The following is a 15855-nucleotide window of genomic DNA, read 5'->3' as shown; positions in this document are numbered from 1 at the left end:
GGCCAGTGGCACTGAACAGCTCCGTCACAGACAGCTTGTTCCAGTGCAATGTGCAGTTGTGTCGACGGCCACCCAGGGTCTGAATGCCTTCAACTGAATTTTTCAACTGGAAAACTCAAGTTCATGAGGGTAAAAACAAACAGAAAATGGCACTTGGAGGATTATTTACAATAGTTAATTTTGGACTATCCTTCTCCCCCGACCCCTCTAAAAAGCGCTGTATCATAAGGTTACTCAGTCTAATCACCCAAACTAGCTGGAATTACATTCCGTGAAAATTCATTGCGGGTCTTCATATTACACAGGGCTCCTAGGAACCTCACACAGGAACTGGGACGGCTTGCCCTGCTTTAACTGAAGGTTCTAAATGGCACGTGAATGCGACTCCATTTCCAGACTTCTGAAAACACCTCAGCAGCTAAGCACGTTGGACAGACAGCTGGATTTACCTAAGGAAACGGTTGCTGGAGTCTAGATCTGCTTTCTGGAGTCATTTGGAAGCTGCAGTTCAGGTAGGTGCAAGTGGTTGGGGCCAGTGGAGTCTGGAGGCTGGGAGTGTGGAACATCATCCTGCCACCATGAATATCTGGGTGTACTTGGAAAGAAGCGGCCTGGATGGTGGAGAAAATGGAATATAGAAGAAAAGGAAAAAGCAGACAGTGCGAAGTGAGGGCTTCCTGAGGCTACAGGTTCCCAAACAAGGCTACTTCACAAAGAGCCAAATCACCCCCAGCATTCCTGCAAACAAACCGCAAATTCAGCACTTCCTGCTGTGCGTGCCTTCACCGGAGCATTTTGTGACGGCAGCAATTATAGATCTGTCATTCTGGGCACGGATTCTATTACAGCTAAGAAAGAAGGGTGAGACTATTCACAAAAACAGTTGCCAACTGTTCAGCACTTTCTACAATTCTCATTTCAACCCTTCAAGGGCAACATTAGAGTCCTCACCACTGTCCAGTCAAGGAAAGGAAGCTTAGCGAGGGAAGTCTGGAACTTTTGACTCCCTGCTCTTCTGGTAGTTTCCGGTAGACCAGGAGAGCAGAGGCATGTCTGCTCTGGTAGAAGAGGAGCAGGGAGAAGCTGCTGTAGGACTGTGGGCGTTGGTGGTTACTGGTTGGGTCATCTCTTGGGCTACATTGGAGTTTAAGTGTATTAGTGTGCTGAAAAATGTATGAGTTTGGGGGAGGGGTAGAAAGTGGTTCTTGAGCCCTGTGAATATGCGGGTTGGAGCTTTTAATGATGGCAAACAATGAGAGGGCTTGGATTTTATGCACAAGTCTGTGTGTGTGTGTGTGTGTGTGTGTGTGTGTGTGTGTGTGTGAGAGAGAGAGAGAGAGAGAGACAGAGAGACAGAGAGAGACAGAGACAGAGAGACAGAGATAGAGACAGAGACAGAGACAGAGACAGAGACAGAGAGATCTCGGGGTTATATCAATCCCTGTGTAGGATGAGGTTTGCTGGACTGTGTGTTAGTGGGTCCACAAGAGAGGAAAGATGTCAGTCCCCAGCCAGGTCGTGTGTGTGTGTGTGTGTGTGTGTGTGTGTGTGTGTGTGTGTGTGTGCGCCCCCGCCCCGCCCTCCGCTGCAGGTGGGCCGGGCCGGCCGCGGGGCCCGCAGCGCTGGCAGCTCTTGGCTGGCGGCCGCGCCGGGCTAGCAGGGCTGGGCTGGGGCTGCGGGGCGGCGCCGGGACAGGAAGCGGAAAGCAGCAGAGAGCAGCGGCCGCGGCGGGGCTGTGCCTCCACTGCAGCCCAGCGCAGGCCGCGGAGCCGGGGCGCTTCAGCCGAGAGCGTGGAGCGCGGCGGGCTGGCGCCGGGGTGAGTCCCGGGAGAGGCGGGCGCGGCGCGGCGGCAGGGGACTGAGCTGGGTGGGAGGTCAGGCCCAACTGCGGGTGTCCCTGCTCCCCAGCAGTCCGATCGGGGTCCGGGGCCTCGGGCCGGGAGACCCCTGGGCTCCTCCGGGTCGTGCTTCTCGAGACTCGGGTCCTTCTATCCTTGCCCCGGGCTCTCTCCGCCCCATTCCACCGCTCCGAGTCTTGGGGCAGCCTGCGCTACCTCGGACGCTCCTTTGCCCTGTCTGGCCTTTGGAGTGCGCCCCTGAGTGCGGGTGCCGGGGTGGCGGCCGGGGAATGACGGCGTGTCGGAGGCAACCAGTGGCTGGACTCGCCTTGCAGGGCAGAACACGGTCGGGGTCCCCGCCAGTACACAGGGTCACCTGGCCGGTCTTCGGGCACACGAACGGAGCTGGCTTGTGTTTCTCACTTCGCTTAAAAAACCGCAGCCCGGGAGGCCTGGGGGGCGCGGCCCGCTGCGCATCGCGGAGCGCAACAGGCAGGTAGTTTACTTTCAAAAGCGCTGGGGCGGAGCAGAGGCATCCAGCCAGTCCCAGCCAAAGGAGGAGTCCCTGTCCAGGGCAACCTCGCCGCGCCCCGGCAGCCTTTGACGCCGGTAGAACCTTATTCCATCCTGCAGCCATTGAACTGCCCCCAAGCAGCGCGCCCAGAGAAGTGTGAAGCTTTATAAAAATTTAAAAGCGTCGGTGGTGGAAGCAGGAGTGGGGGCGGAGCCGTAGCCTGGCGGCTCAGGGACGAGCAGGGGAGAGTTGGAGCCAGGCTATCTCAATTTTCTCGTCTCCAAACCGGGTGTGATGCTCAGACCGCGAAGATGAGCTCCTTCTGAAGCTCGTGGAGAGGTGGCAGGGCTTTTTATCGTGATGGTTGTGTGGCTGGCGCGTGCGTTGGTTTGAACCCGTTTGAGGGGACAGTGGTCAGCATGCGTGCGTCCTTACAAGCTAATTCCAAAACGCTAGCTGTGAAGACTAGTGTTTTCACTGACATGTTTATACGTTTTACTGGGTTTGCTGAAAAATATTATAAGTTGTGTCACCAATCAACAATACTAATTAGCCTTCTCCTTGTAGTGGGCGTGTTGATTACACAGCTCCTAGGCGCTGTAAGTGCGATGGCAGAAACTGTATGAACCCAGGGAGGCATAATTAACCATTTTATGTAACCACTAATTAGAGTTTTTAGAATTGAATTAAATCAGTGTGATATAGTTAGGGCTTTGATGTGTGGGAGGAAACTGTTTTATTCTACATTTCAAAGAAATATCCAGGAGCATTTAGCATTTCTAAAGGTTGGCGACTTCCACTATGATTAGCTAAAACACTCAGTGTGAAATTTTCAGGGATGCAGTTGTTGACAGTGTCAATTGGTGGCAACTTAATTTGTAAGTAAAATGAAAGAATTGTGAATGTCATATTTTTGAGACTGCCTGCCAAGTCTCAAAAAAATTTTTATTGTCTTATTTATTAAGCAATAGGATGAAACCATACAGGAAATTGAAAAGTTTCCTTACCAAGCAACAATTCTATGACACCATCTGTTGAAGAATTAGTGTCGCCAAGTACTCTTTAGTTTACCCCCTGATGTATACCTAAAGACACATTTTGCATTGCATCTGCTGTAGTTTGGGTTGGATGGGGCCTCATCACGCTGATTAATAATACTAGGTCTCACCTGGGCTGGAGACTGCTCGAGATTAATTTTCCTTTCTCCTTACAGTGCACCCCCCACCCCAGCCTAGGAGTAGGAGTTGAGCGGCAGGATTCTTTGTGAGGTTATGTGTAGTTTGGAACAATTCACTATTGTTGCCTGCCCCTTCTCTTAGTAAACAAACAGTTCTGGTAATTACTACATAGCTCTCAGTTTTCCATGGCTCTCTGAAATCAGTCTCCTGAAGGTTAAAGCCATACGGGGCTACTTGCTCCTGTGTGTGACCTTGTCCCTTAACTGTGCCATAGCACTCACTTTTGCCTCCCTTACAGACTTGTTCTGAAGAATTGAGATATTTCATGCAAGTGACTTCAGTCTTAACACACAGTAAGCGGTTGAGGAAGGACTATGCCACCTTTCTGTGGAGTGAGCTAGCTGTGGCCAGTTAACTGTGCCACTTTCTACAAGGAGGACAAGATTCAGTGGCTATAGCTGGACCCTGTTTCTGATAGTCTGTGTCCTCCTGGAGCCAGAAGCAAACTGCCTACATTCTCTGCTGCTCTGTCTCCGCCCTTGTCCCTCTGAATCCCAATTAGAGCACCATGGATGCATGGTGTGCATAGGGTCTGAGTCTGAAGCTTTGGAATCTACTGGGGGGAAAGGCTTTGCCTGAAAAGAAATATCCATCATAGGTACAGTAGCCACTCGCATCTCCTCAGCAATCTTTTTCCAGGCATGTTTCAGAGATAATTGTTAACCCAGGCCAATAGCAGTTAGTCTGGGAATGGGAATTGAATTCACTGGCAAACCAGGTAAAATGAGGCTGGCATTTTCTCTCCTGGTAAACAGTGGCCCTTAGCCATACTTCTTGAAGTGCTGTGTTGCTGGAGGTGGACCATTGACTTGTCCCTGGTATCTGAGCCCTGCAGAGCCTCACATCACAGAGTTGGATGATGCTTTTTGATTTACAGGTGCAAGTTCAGGCTTTGTCACACCTCTCTGTCCCATCCTTCCTAACCCAAGATCCACCAAGTCAACCCACACATGCTATTCCCTGGACCCCTTGTGTAGTAACTTTTTACCTTCCCAGGCAGAGCCCCTTTAATTAATAGCTCTCCATGGAGCTGTTGATGTTTTTATAACTTCCTTTTCATAAAAGTTAGCTTACATTTACCATGGCCATTACTATAGCCTGTTGTTACACACACACACACACACACACACACACACACACACACAGATACACATACACACAGTTACACACATACACACAGATACACACATACACATATATACACATGTACATTCACAAACACATGCACACAGATACACATACACACATATACACATACACACATATATACACATATATTCACACACATACACACATTCGCACACACATGCACACACACACATACACACATATACCTATACACATACACACATAATTCACACACACATACACACACATACACACATATACACACATTCACACACACAGATACACATACACACACATATACACACATACATTCACGTACATGCACACACATTCTCACACACACACAGATAGACATACACACAGTTACACACATATACACAGATACACACATACACATATATACACACCTACATTCTCACACACGTGCACACAGATACACATATACACACATACACATGCACGCATATATTCACACACATATACATATACACACAAACACATACATATATTCACACACAGATACACATACACACACATATACACACATACATTCACGCACATACACACACACACACCGACCACTTTTTCTTTCAGGTAGGAGTTGTGTTTTTAAGAGTAGATGGGGTCACTGGCTATCAGCTTGTTTTAGTACAGGGTGGTAGGGAATTCATTGCACACTGTGAGATGCTCTCATCAGAGCTCCCCAGGCTGTGTGGTTTGCTGTACTCTGGTCCAGACTGGAGCAGGATAGTCTTGAGCACCAGCTGAAACAATGGTGCGGGTCTTCCCTGAGCACATCTCACATATGTTCTGTTACTGAATAAGCTGTGCATCACACCAGCAGTGCTGCCGGTCAGGATAGTTTTGAAGTCCTCATTTTATCTACCCTCTGTAAGCTTTCTTCTGTGGTGAAGGTGTGCCTCCGTGTTCTGAGATAGGCATAGGACTTTCCATTCATTCACTCATCCATTCATCCAGCCAGCCAGCCAGCCAGCCAGCCAGCCAGCCAGCCAGCCAGCCAATATTGATTAGGTGCCTCTTGTTTGCCAGCAGCCAGGGAGTCAGAAAGGACTGTGGTCCCTGCACCCAGGAGCCTCTTCAGACCTTATGCTCCGTAATCACACAAGTGAAGGTGTGACTGGTGTGACTGGGCAGAGCTCAGTGTAGGGAGAGGGCAGGTGGTGGGCGGCCAGGTGTGAACGGGAGGGTCAGCATGCTCCCTCCAAAAGGAGTACTTTAAACTGAGAGGAGTTAGCCAAGCGGTTCCCGTGAGAGAATGAGCCTCAGCAGATACACTGGGCTACGCTCAGGTCCCGAGGCTGGAAAGAACCAGGCCCCGAGGAACTGCAGCAGCTGGCAAGACTGTTGATCAAATGGTGGATTCTGTTTTAAAGTTCAGGGGATACCATGGGATGACTCAAAGCAAGGAGGTTAGGTCAGCCTGGCTGCTGCCCCACCTGGACCAAATACGGGTCCTATCAGGGGCTGGTATGAGGCCTCACAGGTTCCAGGATGGCCTGTGTTCTCTCCTACTTGCCTGTATCCCATTTTGGCCACAGCAACAATTCACTAGTTACTACCCAAGAAAATTGTTTTCTTTTCCTTACTTGATCAGGAGGTGTATTGGTTCCCTTTAAGTGCATCATCACAGAGATGAGCATCAGGATAACATGTTTTTACTAATTCAAACGAGAACCCTTACCTGAGGTCAAGCCCTTTCCAGAAGTAGTTCACCATGCCTTTCATTAGTTTACTTCCTGACTCCTCCCTCAGATCTTAGATGAAGCAAGAGTTGGTAACTGTGGTGAAAGGGGGGCTAAGCTCTGTGTGGGGAGAGCTAGGCTCTGTGTGGGCTAGGGCAGGTGAGCGAGCCTGCAGATTTTCTCTAGATTATCTATCCTCTGTGACTGTGAACTGGGAGAGGATGGGGAGGGCCTGGGGACCAGTAGAGCTTGGCGGCAGTGGGTGCACAGATGAACAGCAGAGTGGGGCCGTCTACTGGACTGAAGGCAGCGTCACTGGAAATGGATAATTGAAAGACTAAGCCAGGACACATGAGAGCGCCCTGGGCAAGAGCTGAGCGAGGGGAAAGGAGAGTTGGCTTTATTTCTCAGGAAGTGTTTGTTATGTTTAGAATAATAGGGAGAGGGGCCATTCCTCCTGACTCAGGAGTTTATCCCTGGTGAGGGAGAAGAAGGGGGCAGGCCTTGAGTGTTAAGGATAACTTGGTTTAGGGATAGAAGCAGGTGTGCTAGAAGAGAAGGAACAGCACCTTCAAGCTAGTCAGCAAAGCTTATGGGGACAGATGGTGTGCCCCAGCTGAAGCCATCTCCCTGGCACGGCTGAGCAAGGTCTGGTGGCCATTCATTAAATATGGAGGCTAATCAGTGGGGTATGAAGGGCCTGCAGAAAGAGGGTAAGCATGTGACATTTGGGTTTGAGTCAAGCCAGACTCTGGCCAACTTAGAGCTTCTTCAGTGGCTGTGAAAAGATGGTGAATATAGTGGCACTAGGGAGGGAGGGATTGCACACACAGATTCCCCTCTCTGGTGAGCATAGGCAGAACTGTGGGAGAGGAACTCAGGCAAGGGTAGTTGGTAGAGTTAGGGAAAGGCTTTCCCAGAGGGCTGTTGGGGAGCTATGATTTCCACTTAGGGATATGCCTGGAGTTGCCTTAATGGATGACCCACATCCTCAGGACAAAGAATGATGACCTTCAGCCAAGGGGAAAGGGCATAAACTTGGGTTCTGTGTGCTGGCAGTTTTACCTCAGGAGTCTTAATCCTCACAGTAACCTTGGGAAGGGAATATTAATAAGATGCCATCTTACTGGGCACTTGGGTGTGAGATAGAGCAGAAGCACTTGCCCTGAGGTAAAACTACTAGGAAGTACAAAAACAATCTCAGTTGTGGTGTGCTGGGTTGGGGCTGCCTTCCTCTAAGATATCCCTCACCAGTTGGTGAGAAATCAATAGGAGTTAGAGTAGAATGGAGCCAGGCGTTATAGGATGGGGGCAGGGGGTAGAATACACGTCAGGATGAGAGGGGTTAATTATGAGTCTAGAGAATAGTCTTCTGAAGACGGTGCCAAGCATTGGAATCTACAGGTCAACCAAGAGCCTGGCTATTGGGTATCAAGGAAAGAAGATTGTTTTGTGCTATGCCCCTGTATCCTGACCGTACCTCCTAAAGTTGGCTGTCTGCCAGCCAGAAGGCCCGTGAGAAAAGAGCACAACCCAGAGCAGAAAGGAAGGGAGTGCGTAGTATGCTGAAAGCTCACTGGACAGCTGTTGAAAGGCCTGGGAGGAAGACGAGGTGGACTCCGCTCAAGGAGTCCGCTCCTGTTCTGAGAGATGCCTGCTCGGTCTTTATACTCAACCCCTTCCTCCCAGGAAGGCTGCTTGACTTTCTTTGACTGGGTGGAAAATCCACAGCTCTGAGAGATTAAACTGCCTTGTTCCGGTACACAGCTGGTGGGAGAGCAGGCAGCCTAAGGGGCAGCCCCATTCTGCACACAGCAGGTGAACCTTGGGTGGGATGGCCTAGAGGGAGGCGCTGGCTCTCCACCCTGCTGCTCTCTAAGACAAGGAGATCATGGCGTTTGGAAACCACTGAAGGGACCACCCACTTTTACTTACCCCAGTGCTTGTGGTGCCCATGCTGGGTACTGTCATCACTGCCAGCTCATATAGTCATCAAAGCACTCCTGAGGCTCACATTTTATAGATGGGACTTCAAAGAGATCGCATCGTAGCTGAGGTCCTACAGCTAGGAAGTGAGTCAAGTCTGTGTCTGTTTATAGCTTCACCCTGGGAGATGGTAGCTGGTTCTTGGGTTCCTAACTGACAAGTGAGCAGACTGAGATTCAAGAAGGCAAGGACGGCAGGGCTGGTCACCGGTGGCTAAGTTTGGGCTGGACTCCAGGCTTCCCCGTGGCTAGGCTTCGGCTCGTGATGGTGGAAGGCTGTTAAGTAATAACCTGATAGGGAGAAAGGGGACCAAAGGTTGGAGGAGAAATGGTACAAGTGCCATCCGATTGGAAAACAGTCACCAACAGGGCGGTTAGTTCTCTGTCATAGCTCTGTAGCCTTAGCACTCCTGAGCAGGGTCTCCTGGCCACTTATAACATGGATATAAAATGGATGAATGAGTGCATGGTGGCCTTCAGAGTTAACTCCATAATTATCATTTCTTACAAATTTGTGCTAATTTGGGTAGAACTGAACCATGTTTCCTACATTCTTTGGGTTAGGGGACCTTTCATTGTTGCTAGCTTTTGATCACAATAGTCATTGAGGAGATAACTTTTTTTCCTTGAAGAATTAGTGCTCTAAGATAAATTCCTAGTCAAGTCACGAGTTGAGACATCTAGGACAGGGCTTCCAGGGTCTCTTTAGAAACTTTTCTTTCTCTTCACCTTGGAAGAAACAGAATACTAGAAAGGCTCTGGGCCGCCATAACTGTATGCAGTCAAGACTTCCAGGCCCAGTTTGAAATGTCTCCCAGTCTTAGCTGTGGCTGGGTCTGGGAGCCAGAATCTCCTCCCTCTTGTGGCAGGGGTGTGGCCTTTGCAATTCCTTTGTTTTCCTTCCCACTTATCTCCCTGCTCTGTTTGCAGTGTTAGCCTCAGGACCCTGCAGGGTGAGGAGCCCTGTTGAGCTTAGAGCAGCCCTGGGAGAACAGTTCAGAAAGAGGGGAACTTTCCAGTTGACTTTCTAGAAGTGAGGACTGAGCATGCGGGGGCTCTGGAATGTATTTGGAAGTGTTTCCAATTTATTTTTATTGCAGAGCAATATTAGAAGGAAGTGGGGAAGGACCTAGGATCTTGTAACTAATAAATCACCATTACTGATGTCCCCTGTGGTCCCAGCCCTTCCATAAGTTATTTTACATCATTGCAACGGTTATGTAGAGTCATTGGCTACCTGCAATCCCATATCCTTCTTATTAAAATCTCAGTTCTTTGTAATTGCCGTTTTATACAGATATGTGGTATTTGACTGACAGAATCATATTTTCCTCCAGTTATTTATTATTTCTTTGTTTGGGGAGGTGTTTACATTGCTGCTGTCTTTTTTATTATCATAGGCAGCAAGGCAATTGGGTGATTGTTGAGTTTTAATTATCGAAGATAAATTTCTAGGAGTTTGGATTCTCAAAGAGACTAAGAACATTGACTTTTGGAAATGATGGCCAAATTGCTGAGTAATGGCTTTCCCTGGGTCTTGTTTTTATAACTGACAGTTGGGAGTGAGGTAGACATTTGTCTAGGGGTTGGTGTATTACTCTACAGCCAAAGCCATAAGGGTAGCAAGGCTGTGCCCAGGAAAAAAATGACCCAATGCCTATATCTCTTCCAAACCTTCTTCCTCCTGTTGTGTTGGGGTCCAGCTTGCTAGCACCCCACTTGCCTCTCAGACACCTGCGAAGCTTGTTCGTGGGCAAGTAGTGCATTTGGAGGTTTGACTTTTATGCTTACCCGTATTCTATAACACAGACCCCAAGGAGAGTTGACTGTCGTTGGTTTATCTTTCCGCCCTCTGACTTTGAGGATTAATCTCTCCCTTTTCTCCTCTTTACAGAGTCCTGTTGAAGAGTAGCGGCTCTGAGTCCCACAAGGCCTTCAGAGCTAGTGGGTGAGACTGCTCCTGGGAGAACAGCCCCGCTCCTTCATCAGAGGAAGCTTGCCGTTGCTATGGATACCGAATCCACTTATTCTGGATATTCCTACTACTCAAGCCATTCAAAAAAATCTCACAGGCAAGGGTATGTAAGTGACCAGCCACTCCATCCTTCTATGTAAGAGCACCAGTAGGGCTCTCTGTTAGAGAACCAGTTTTACAACAGCCTACCTCAGGGCTGAGGATGCTGAAGGTTCAGTCCCCTGGTGCAGGAGAAGCCAAGCTGTAGGGCAGTTGGCATGCTTGGGGAATCACTGTACTGCCAATTTACATTTTATAGCTGCCATTAGAGTCGATGACCTTAATTTCTCACAATTGGTTTTAAATTAAAGTTTCCCTGGCAGTGGAAATGTTTCTCATTTCTAAGTACTTCTTATAGGTGTGTGTTCTCTCCGAGCTTTACTGGTACTGTAAATGAAAGTTAAAAGGCAGGTGTTAATTTGTTGCTTCACCCGAAGCTGCTGACTCACTGGCTATTAAGCTTCTCCTCTGAGGCTATCTGGGACACACACACACAATTTCGCAGACACACACACATGGACACACACACTCACAGACAGACAGATAGACACACACATTCGCAGATACACACACATGGACACACACTCACACACACACACATTCGCAGACACACACACATGGACACACAGACAGACAGACACACACACGGACACACACACACACATGGACACACACAGACAGACAAACACACACACACACGGACACGGACACACAGACACAAACACACACAGATACACACACACATTCGCAAACACACACACACATAGACACACACACTCACAGACACACACAGACACACACAGACACACACACACACACACACACACACACACACACACACATGCTTGCTTGGCCCAGCCTTTGATTTCTCTTTAACTAATCTTCCAAGTGAGTTAGTATTTGAAACCACTGTCCTGAGTGGTAGAGCCAAATTCCCCTTTCTCTGCTCAATGAAGAGACCTGTGCTGATATTCACAGGGTCAAGTGCATTCTGAGGAGCAGAGTGCTCTCTGAGTGGAGAGAGAAATGGACAAACGAACAGATAAATGATGAAATGGGTGGTACTACACTGTGCAGGGTAAGAACAAAATGGATGAGTTGTCTCCTCCTCTGTGAAATGGGTACAGGGATCTCCTCCTTCTAGAACTAGTTAGGGCTGAATGAAATATACATGGGAAATGATTAACTCAACCCCTAGGAGGAGGTCTCTCTTTTGTAGCTGAGTTAATGCTATTTCGGGTCTTGGTATTTCCGGCACCTTTGTTCAAAGGTAACAGCTGACCCCAGCTCAGAGACCCAGCTGTGGCCACAGCTGTGTGCTGTGTGGAAGTGGTGGCTGTCCTGGTGTTTGCTTCTCTCAGTGAGCAGATCACCATATAGGTAACTGAACCCAGAGGGAGATTTCAGAATAAGCTGCATGTTTCATGGACTCTGCGTGGGTGGCCACACCTGGAGAGAAGCCTGCACGTGTTTTCCTAGCTGCTAGGTGTGGCATCTTCAGGGAAGGGGCTCTTGGCAATGACTGATGGATGGGAATTTTACACTTGAACTTTATTTTTCTGTACAAATGTGTATCTTGTCATTTTTTTAAGTGAAAGTGTTAAGGGTCAGGGGCCTTTAATCCTAGCACTTAGGGGTCAGAGACAAGCATATATTTGTGAGTTGGGGGCCAGCCTGGTCTGCATTGCAGGTAGAAAGTTCCAGGCCAGGCAGACAGGGCTACACAGTGAGACTGTGTCTTTAAGACAGTGAAGTGAGTGGAATGAAAGTGTAAATTAAAGCTCTTTACAGATAACGCCATTATTTTAAGGAAATAGGCTTCTGTCTGGTTCGTTTAAAAATTGTTACTTTATTTTCTGATCATCCCCGCATTGTTTGTGTGCTGTACTGGAGCTCAGCTTGCTGTTCATGTGAGACTCAGTGTGGGTGCTTCAGGGGCAGGGGAGAAGAAAGCCTACAGTGACATTCTACAGCCCGGATTCCGAGAGAGCCCTGGTTTTCAAAATAATCACAGATTTCGATCAGTGGACGAACTTGACAGATTTATTATAAAATACCAGAAGCAGCTGTTTTCAAATACCTGCTTTTTGGACCTAACTGGAAAACGCAGCTGGCTTGCTGGGGTGTTGGACTTCCTCTTCCAGATGGTATGAATAGGAATTTGGGTTTCCTTTGGGGCTGGGGGTGAGTAGGAGGGGATTCAGAGAATTCTGAATGGAGTCAGCTCTGGCTTCTTTCATTCGTACACTCACCAAGACTTGCACACTTCGAGGCCCATTGCCGCTATTTCCCTATTCCTCCTGGGGACCCAGAAATGGATTCTCTAGTGCTGTTATGGGAACTGTAAGAGACTATAACTTTCAATTAAGATGACATGCAGAACGCTTAGTTCTGTCTTGATCCCTTGTGGAAAGTACTTGGCAAATGTGAGTTGGAGCTGAGGCTTTTAATCAATTGATCAAGGAACATTGCCGAGCGCCTACCGAGAGGAGCGCTGAGTGGAGCTCCGGCTGCCCAGCAGTTGATCAGGGAATATTGCTGAGTGCCTATTCCAAGTGGAGCTGAGTGAGGGGTTTGAGCTGCAGGGTTGTGTGTGCACTTGGTGGATCTTCGAAGGCCCTGCGCCTCCTGTTGCTTTGAATTGTCTGAGGGAAGACCACAGAGGTCATGAGAACTAAGGGGCAAAGGTTGTAATACACTCACAGTAGGTGCTGTGCAATGCTTCACCAAGGCAAGAAGGGTGTCCGACAGTGAAGGAGCCCTCCACAGGCTTGCAAGCTGGCTGCCTCAGGATTTCAGGTCCCAGGAGGGCCCTGTGAAGGCTTCTCTGCTTGATAATTTGTGGGGAGTTTAAATGGAGGACCAGGGAAGAGAGGGACCTGGTCTTCTGGTAATTTTAGCACAGCTCCAACTCAGAAAGGAATAATGAAGTGCCTGAGGACACTGATTGTCTTAGAGGGTTGGCCACCGTCCAATCCTGTTTTCTGACAAAGAGGTCACTGATGCATGCTGTCTCCAGAGCGTATCCAGTTAGCTTTGTTGGGAGAGTGTACAGACTTCAGCCAGTCTCGGCTCACCTGTAGTCAGCCGCAGCATTAAGCATCATTTGCGGACTACCTTCAAGGTCCCTCACAGTTCCCCCCTTCTGTGCTTGGAGCTCTGTTTTATAGGTGGTAAAACTGAGGCACAGGGAGGAACATGGTTCCCAGATACTGGCAGGCCAGGCTTGTGGGCCCTTCAGAAGAGAATGCCACCTTTAAAAGGGAACGTGACTAATGTGCTATAAAATGCATTGTTCTAAAGGGCTGCCCGGGCAGTGGCAGATTCCGAGGACTCAGAGCCTGTCCCATCCCCAGCGGGAGGACAGGTGGGTGGTAGAAAGGAGGAAAGGGAGGAGTAATGGGGGGAGGGGGGCTTTCCCCATTTAGAAACAGACAAACAACAGAACGGGAGGAAATGGCCTGCCCGGGAAATGCTGACTGTAAGTAGGGACAGTGTGGGAATTGCAGGCATTCCGGCTGGACTTGGATGGGGTGGGGGTTGGGGGGGGTGCGGGGGTTGCTGCAGTCCTGGGACTCAGCTAGCAAATCACCTAAATGATGATGCATTTACCTGTGTACACAGTTGCCTCTTGCATGCTGCAGCTTGCTCTCCCCACCCTCTCACGCTTATGCACAGATACACTTATCTTTTGCACTGACAGAGTTACCTTTGGACTGATAGACTTACCCTTTCTCCTGTGGGCCAAGGAAGCAGGAAGACGGATTTATCTGTAAAGATACAGATTCCTGTGGGTGACCAGGCTCCCCAGAAAAGGGCCCCCAGGTGATCCTGACCACTGAGGCAGTTAAATCTTGGCTATGTCCTGATGCTCCATTTATTGGTTTATTAAACCGTTTACTCCCCCTGGACTTTTACTTATTTCTACACTCTTCATCCTTGGGGAACCCTCTCCTAGGATACTGGGCAGCCACATAGATGTTCCTTAAACTTACATCATCCATTGTTATCCCAAGCTGGTCTCAAATTCTATCGGTCACTAAGGGTCACAGGTGTGTCCCATTATGTCTGGTTTATGTGCTGTTGGGGACTGAACCCAGGGCTTCAGTAATGCTAGGCAAGCACTCTACCGACTGAGCTATTTCTCCCTCCCCTTGTTACTACTGTCTCTACAGCTACAGGGATGAGTGCTTAGCTGTGTTCTGCAGTGAAATGACCTCTTAGAGGTTTGTAGTTCTACAAACTAGAAAGCACTGGATGGATGGATGATCAACAGTGTTTTTCTTGGACGTCACTGCTAAGACCTGGCTTGGCTTGGAGACCTGCCCAGAGCAGTAACTAACATCAGTGATTTCTGTAACTGCCCTGTGAGGCTCACTCCATCCACAGTGAAGTAATAGAAGGAGCAGCTCTCTTGGTGCGGTGCTGATGGGACCCTCACTATTCTGGGGTACCCTCAGTCGGGGCTGCGTGCTGTCCTTCGTCCACACAATACTAAAAAGAAAAGGCTTGTTTTTATTTATGTGTATGGGTCTGTGCAAGTGTCTACAGGGGCTGATGGAACCCAGGACCTGGAGTTACAGGTATTTGCCAGTCTCTGGGTGAGGGGTGCTGGGAACAAAACTCAGATCCACACTCTTAACTGCTGGGCCATCTCTCCAGCCCCGCTAGGTTAATAATGACACACGGTGTATTACGGTGCGACGGGGCTGAGCACCCATGATTTTGATCCCCTGCCATTCACAAGGCGTTTTACACACACACACACTTCCAAGTAGGAATTCCCAGTCTCCCCAGAAACATAAGATGGGAAAGCCATCAGGAACAATCCTTGTATCAGCTGCATCCTGATGAGCTGGGGTGCTGGAGAGAAAATGTAGATTCCTGTCCTCTCCCTCCCAGACAAATTCTCTGAGGGCAGGGCCACCCATCTCTGCGTCCCCAGAGATTTGTCTGCACCAGGAGTCTGAGAAATGAGAACACTGGTGTAGGGGCAGATGCTAGAGGATGGAATGTACCTTGGCCTCTTACACAAACCGTTCTTACCTGGTTTACTCCAGGTGTTATCCGGGAGCTGAGAGACAAAGCTGTTTAGATGCTGGCTGTTCCCACCTCAGTGCTCTTGGGTCCTTTAAGAACCCTGCTGGGTGGTCCAGAGGAGAGGACCGAAGTCATTTTTAGTCCTGGTTGCTTTCCACCTGCTTTGCACCCCTGTGATGTCCAGGGATCAGGAACTGGCACGAAGCAAAAGGATTTTGTTTCAGTAGAATCTTTGCTGTCACAGGATTTGACCTACAGGAATTTTCGATAGAGAACCAGGTTTCTAAGCATGTGACGAGGCTGATGGCCAACAAGAGTGACAGATGGAGAGTCACAGGGGAAGTGGAAGGGATGGGATCATTCCGGGGTCATCCTGGGGTCATCCAGCTGGCTGC

The 15855-nt window shown here is 49.0% G+C and overlaps 1 protein-coding gene across 2 annotated transcripts in view; it reads left to right on the top strand.

Moving 5' to 3' along the window:
- The first annotated feature begins 1666 nt into the window (after positions 1–1666).
- Positions 1667–15855, top strand: part of Vangl1 (VANGL planar cell polarity protein 1) — a 48390-nt gene continuing 34201 nt past the window's right edge. The window contains exons 1-2 of one of the 2 annotated variants that reach the window (XM_006233054.5): positions 1667–1817; positions 10301–10484. In XM_006233054.5, coding sequence (XP_006233116.1) covers positions 10414–10484 — 71 coding nt within the window. In that variant the 5' untranslated portion in view covers positions 1667–1817; positions 10301–10413. The remainder of the gene's footprint in view (positions 1818–10300; positions 10485–15855) is intronic. The other variant, NM_001109584.1, reaches the window with a different exon arrangement.

This window comes from Rattus norvegicus, chromosome 2, assembly GCF_036323735.1.
Source record: "Rattus norvegicus strain BN/NHsdMcwi chromosome 2, GRCr8, whole genome shotgun sequence".
NCBI lineage: Eukaryota > Metazoa > Chordata > Mammalia > Rodentia > Muridae > Rattus > Rattus norvegicus.
The sequence above is the reverse complement of the archived record's forward strand: the minus strand, read 5'-3'. Positions and strand labels throughout refer to the sequence as shown.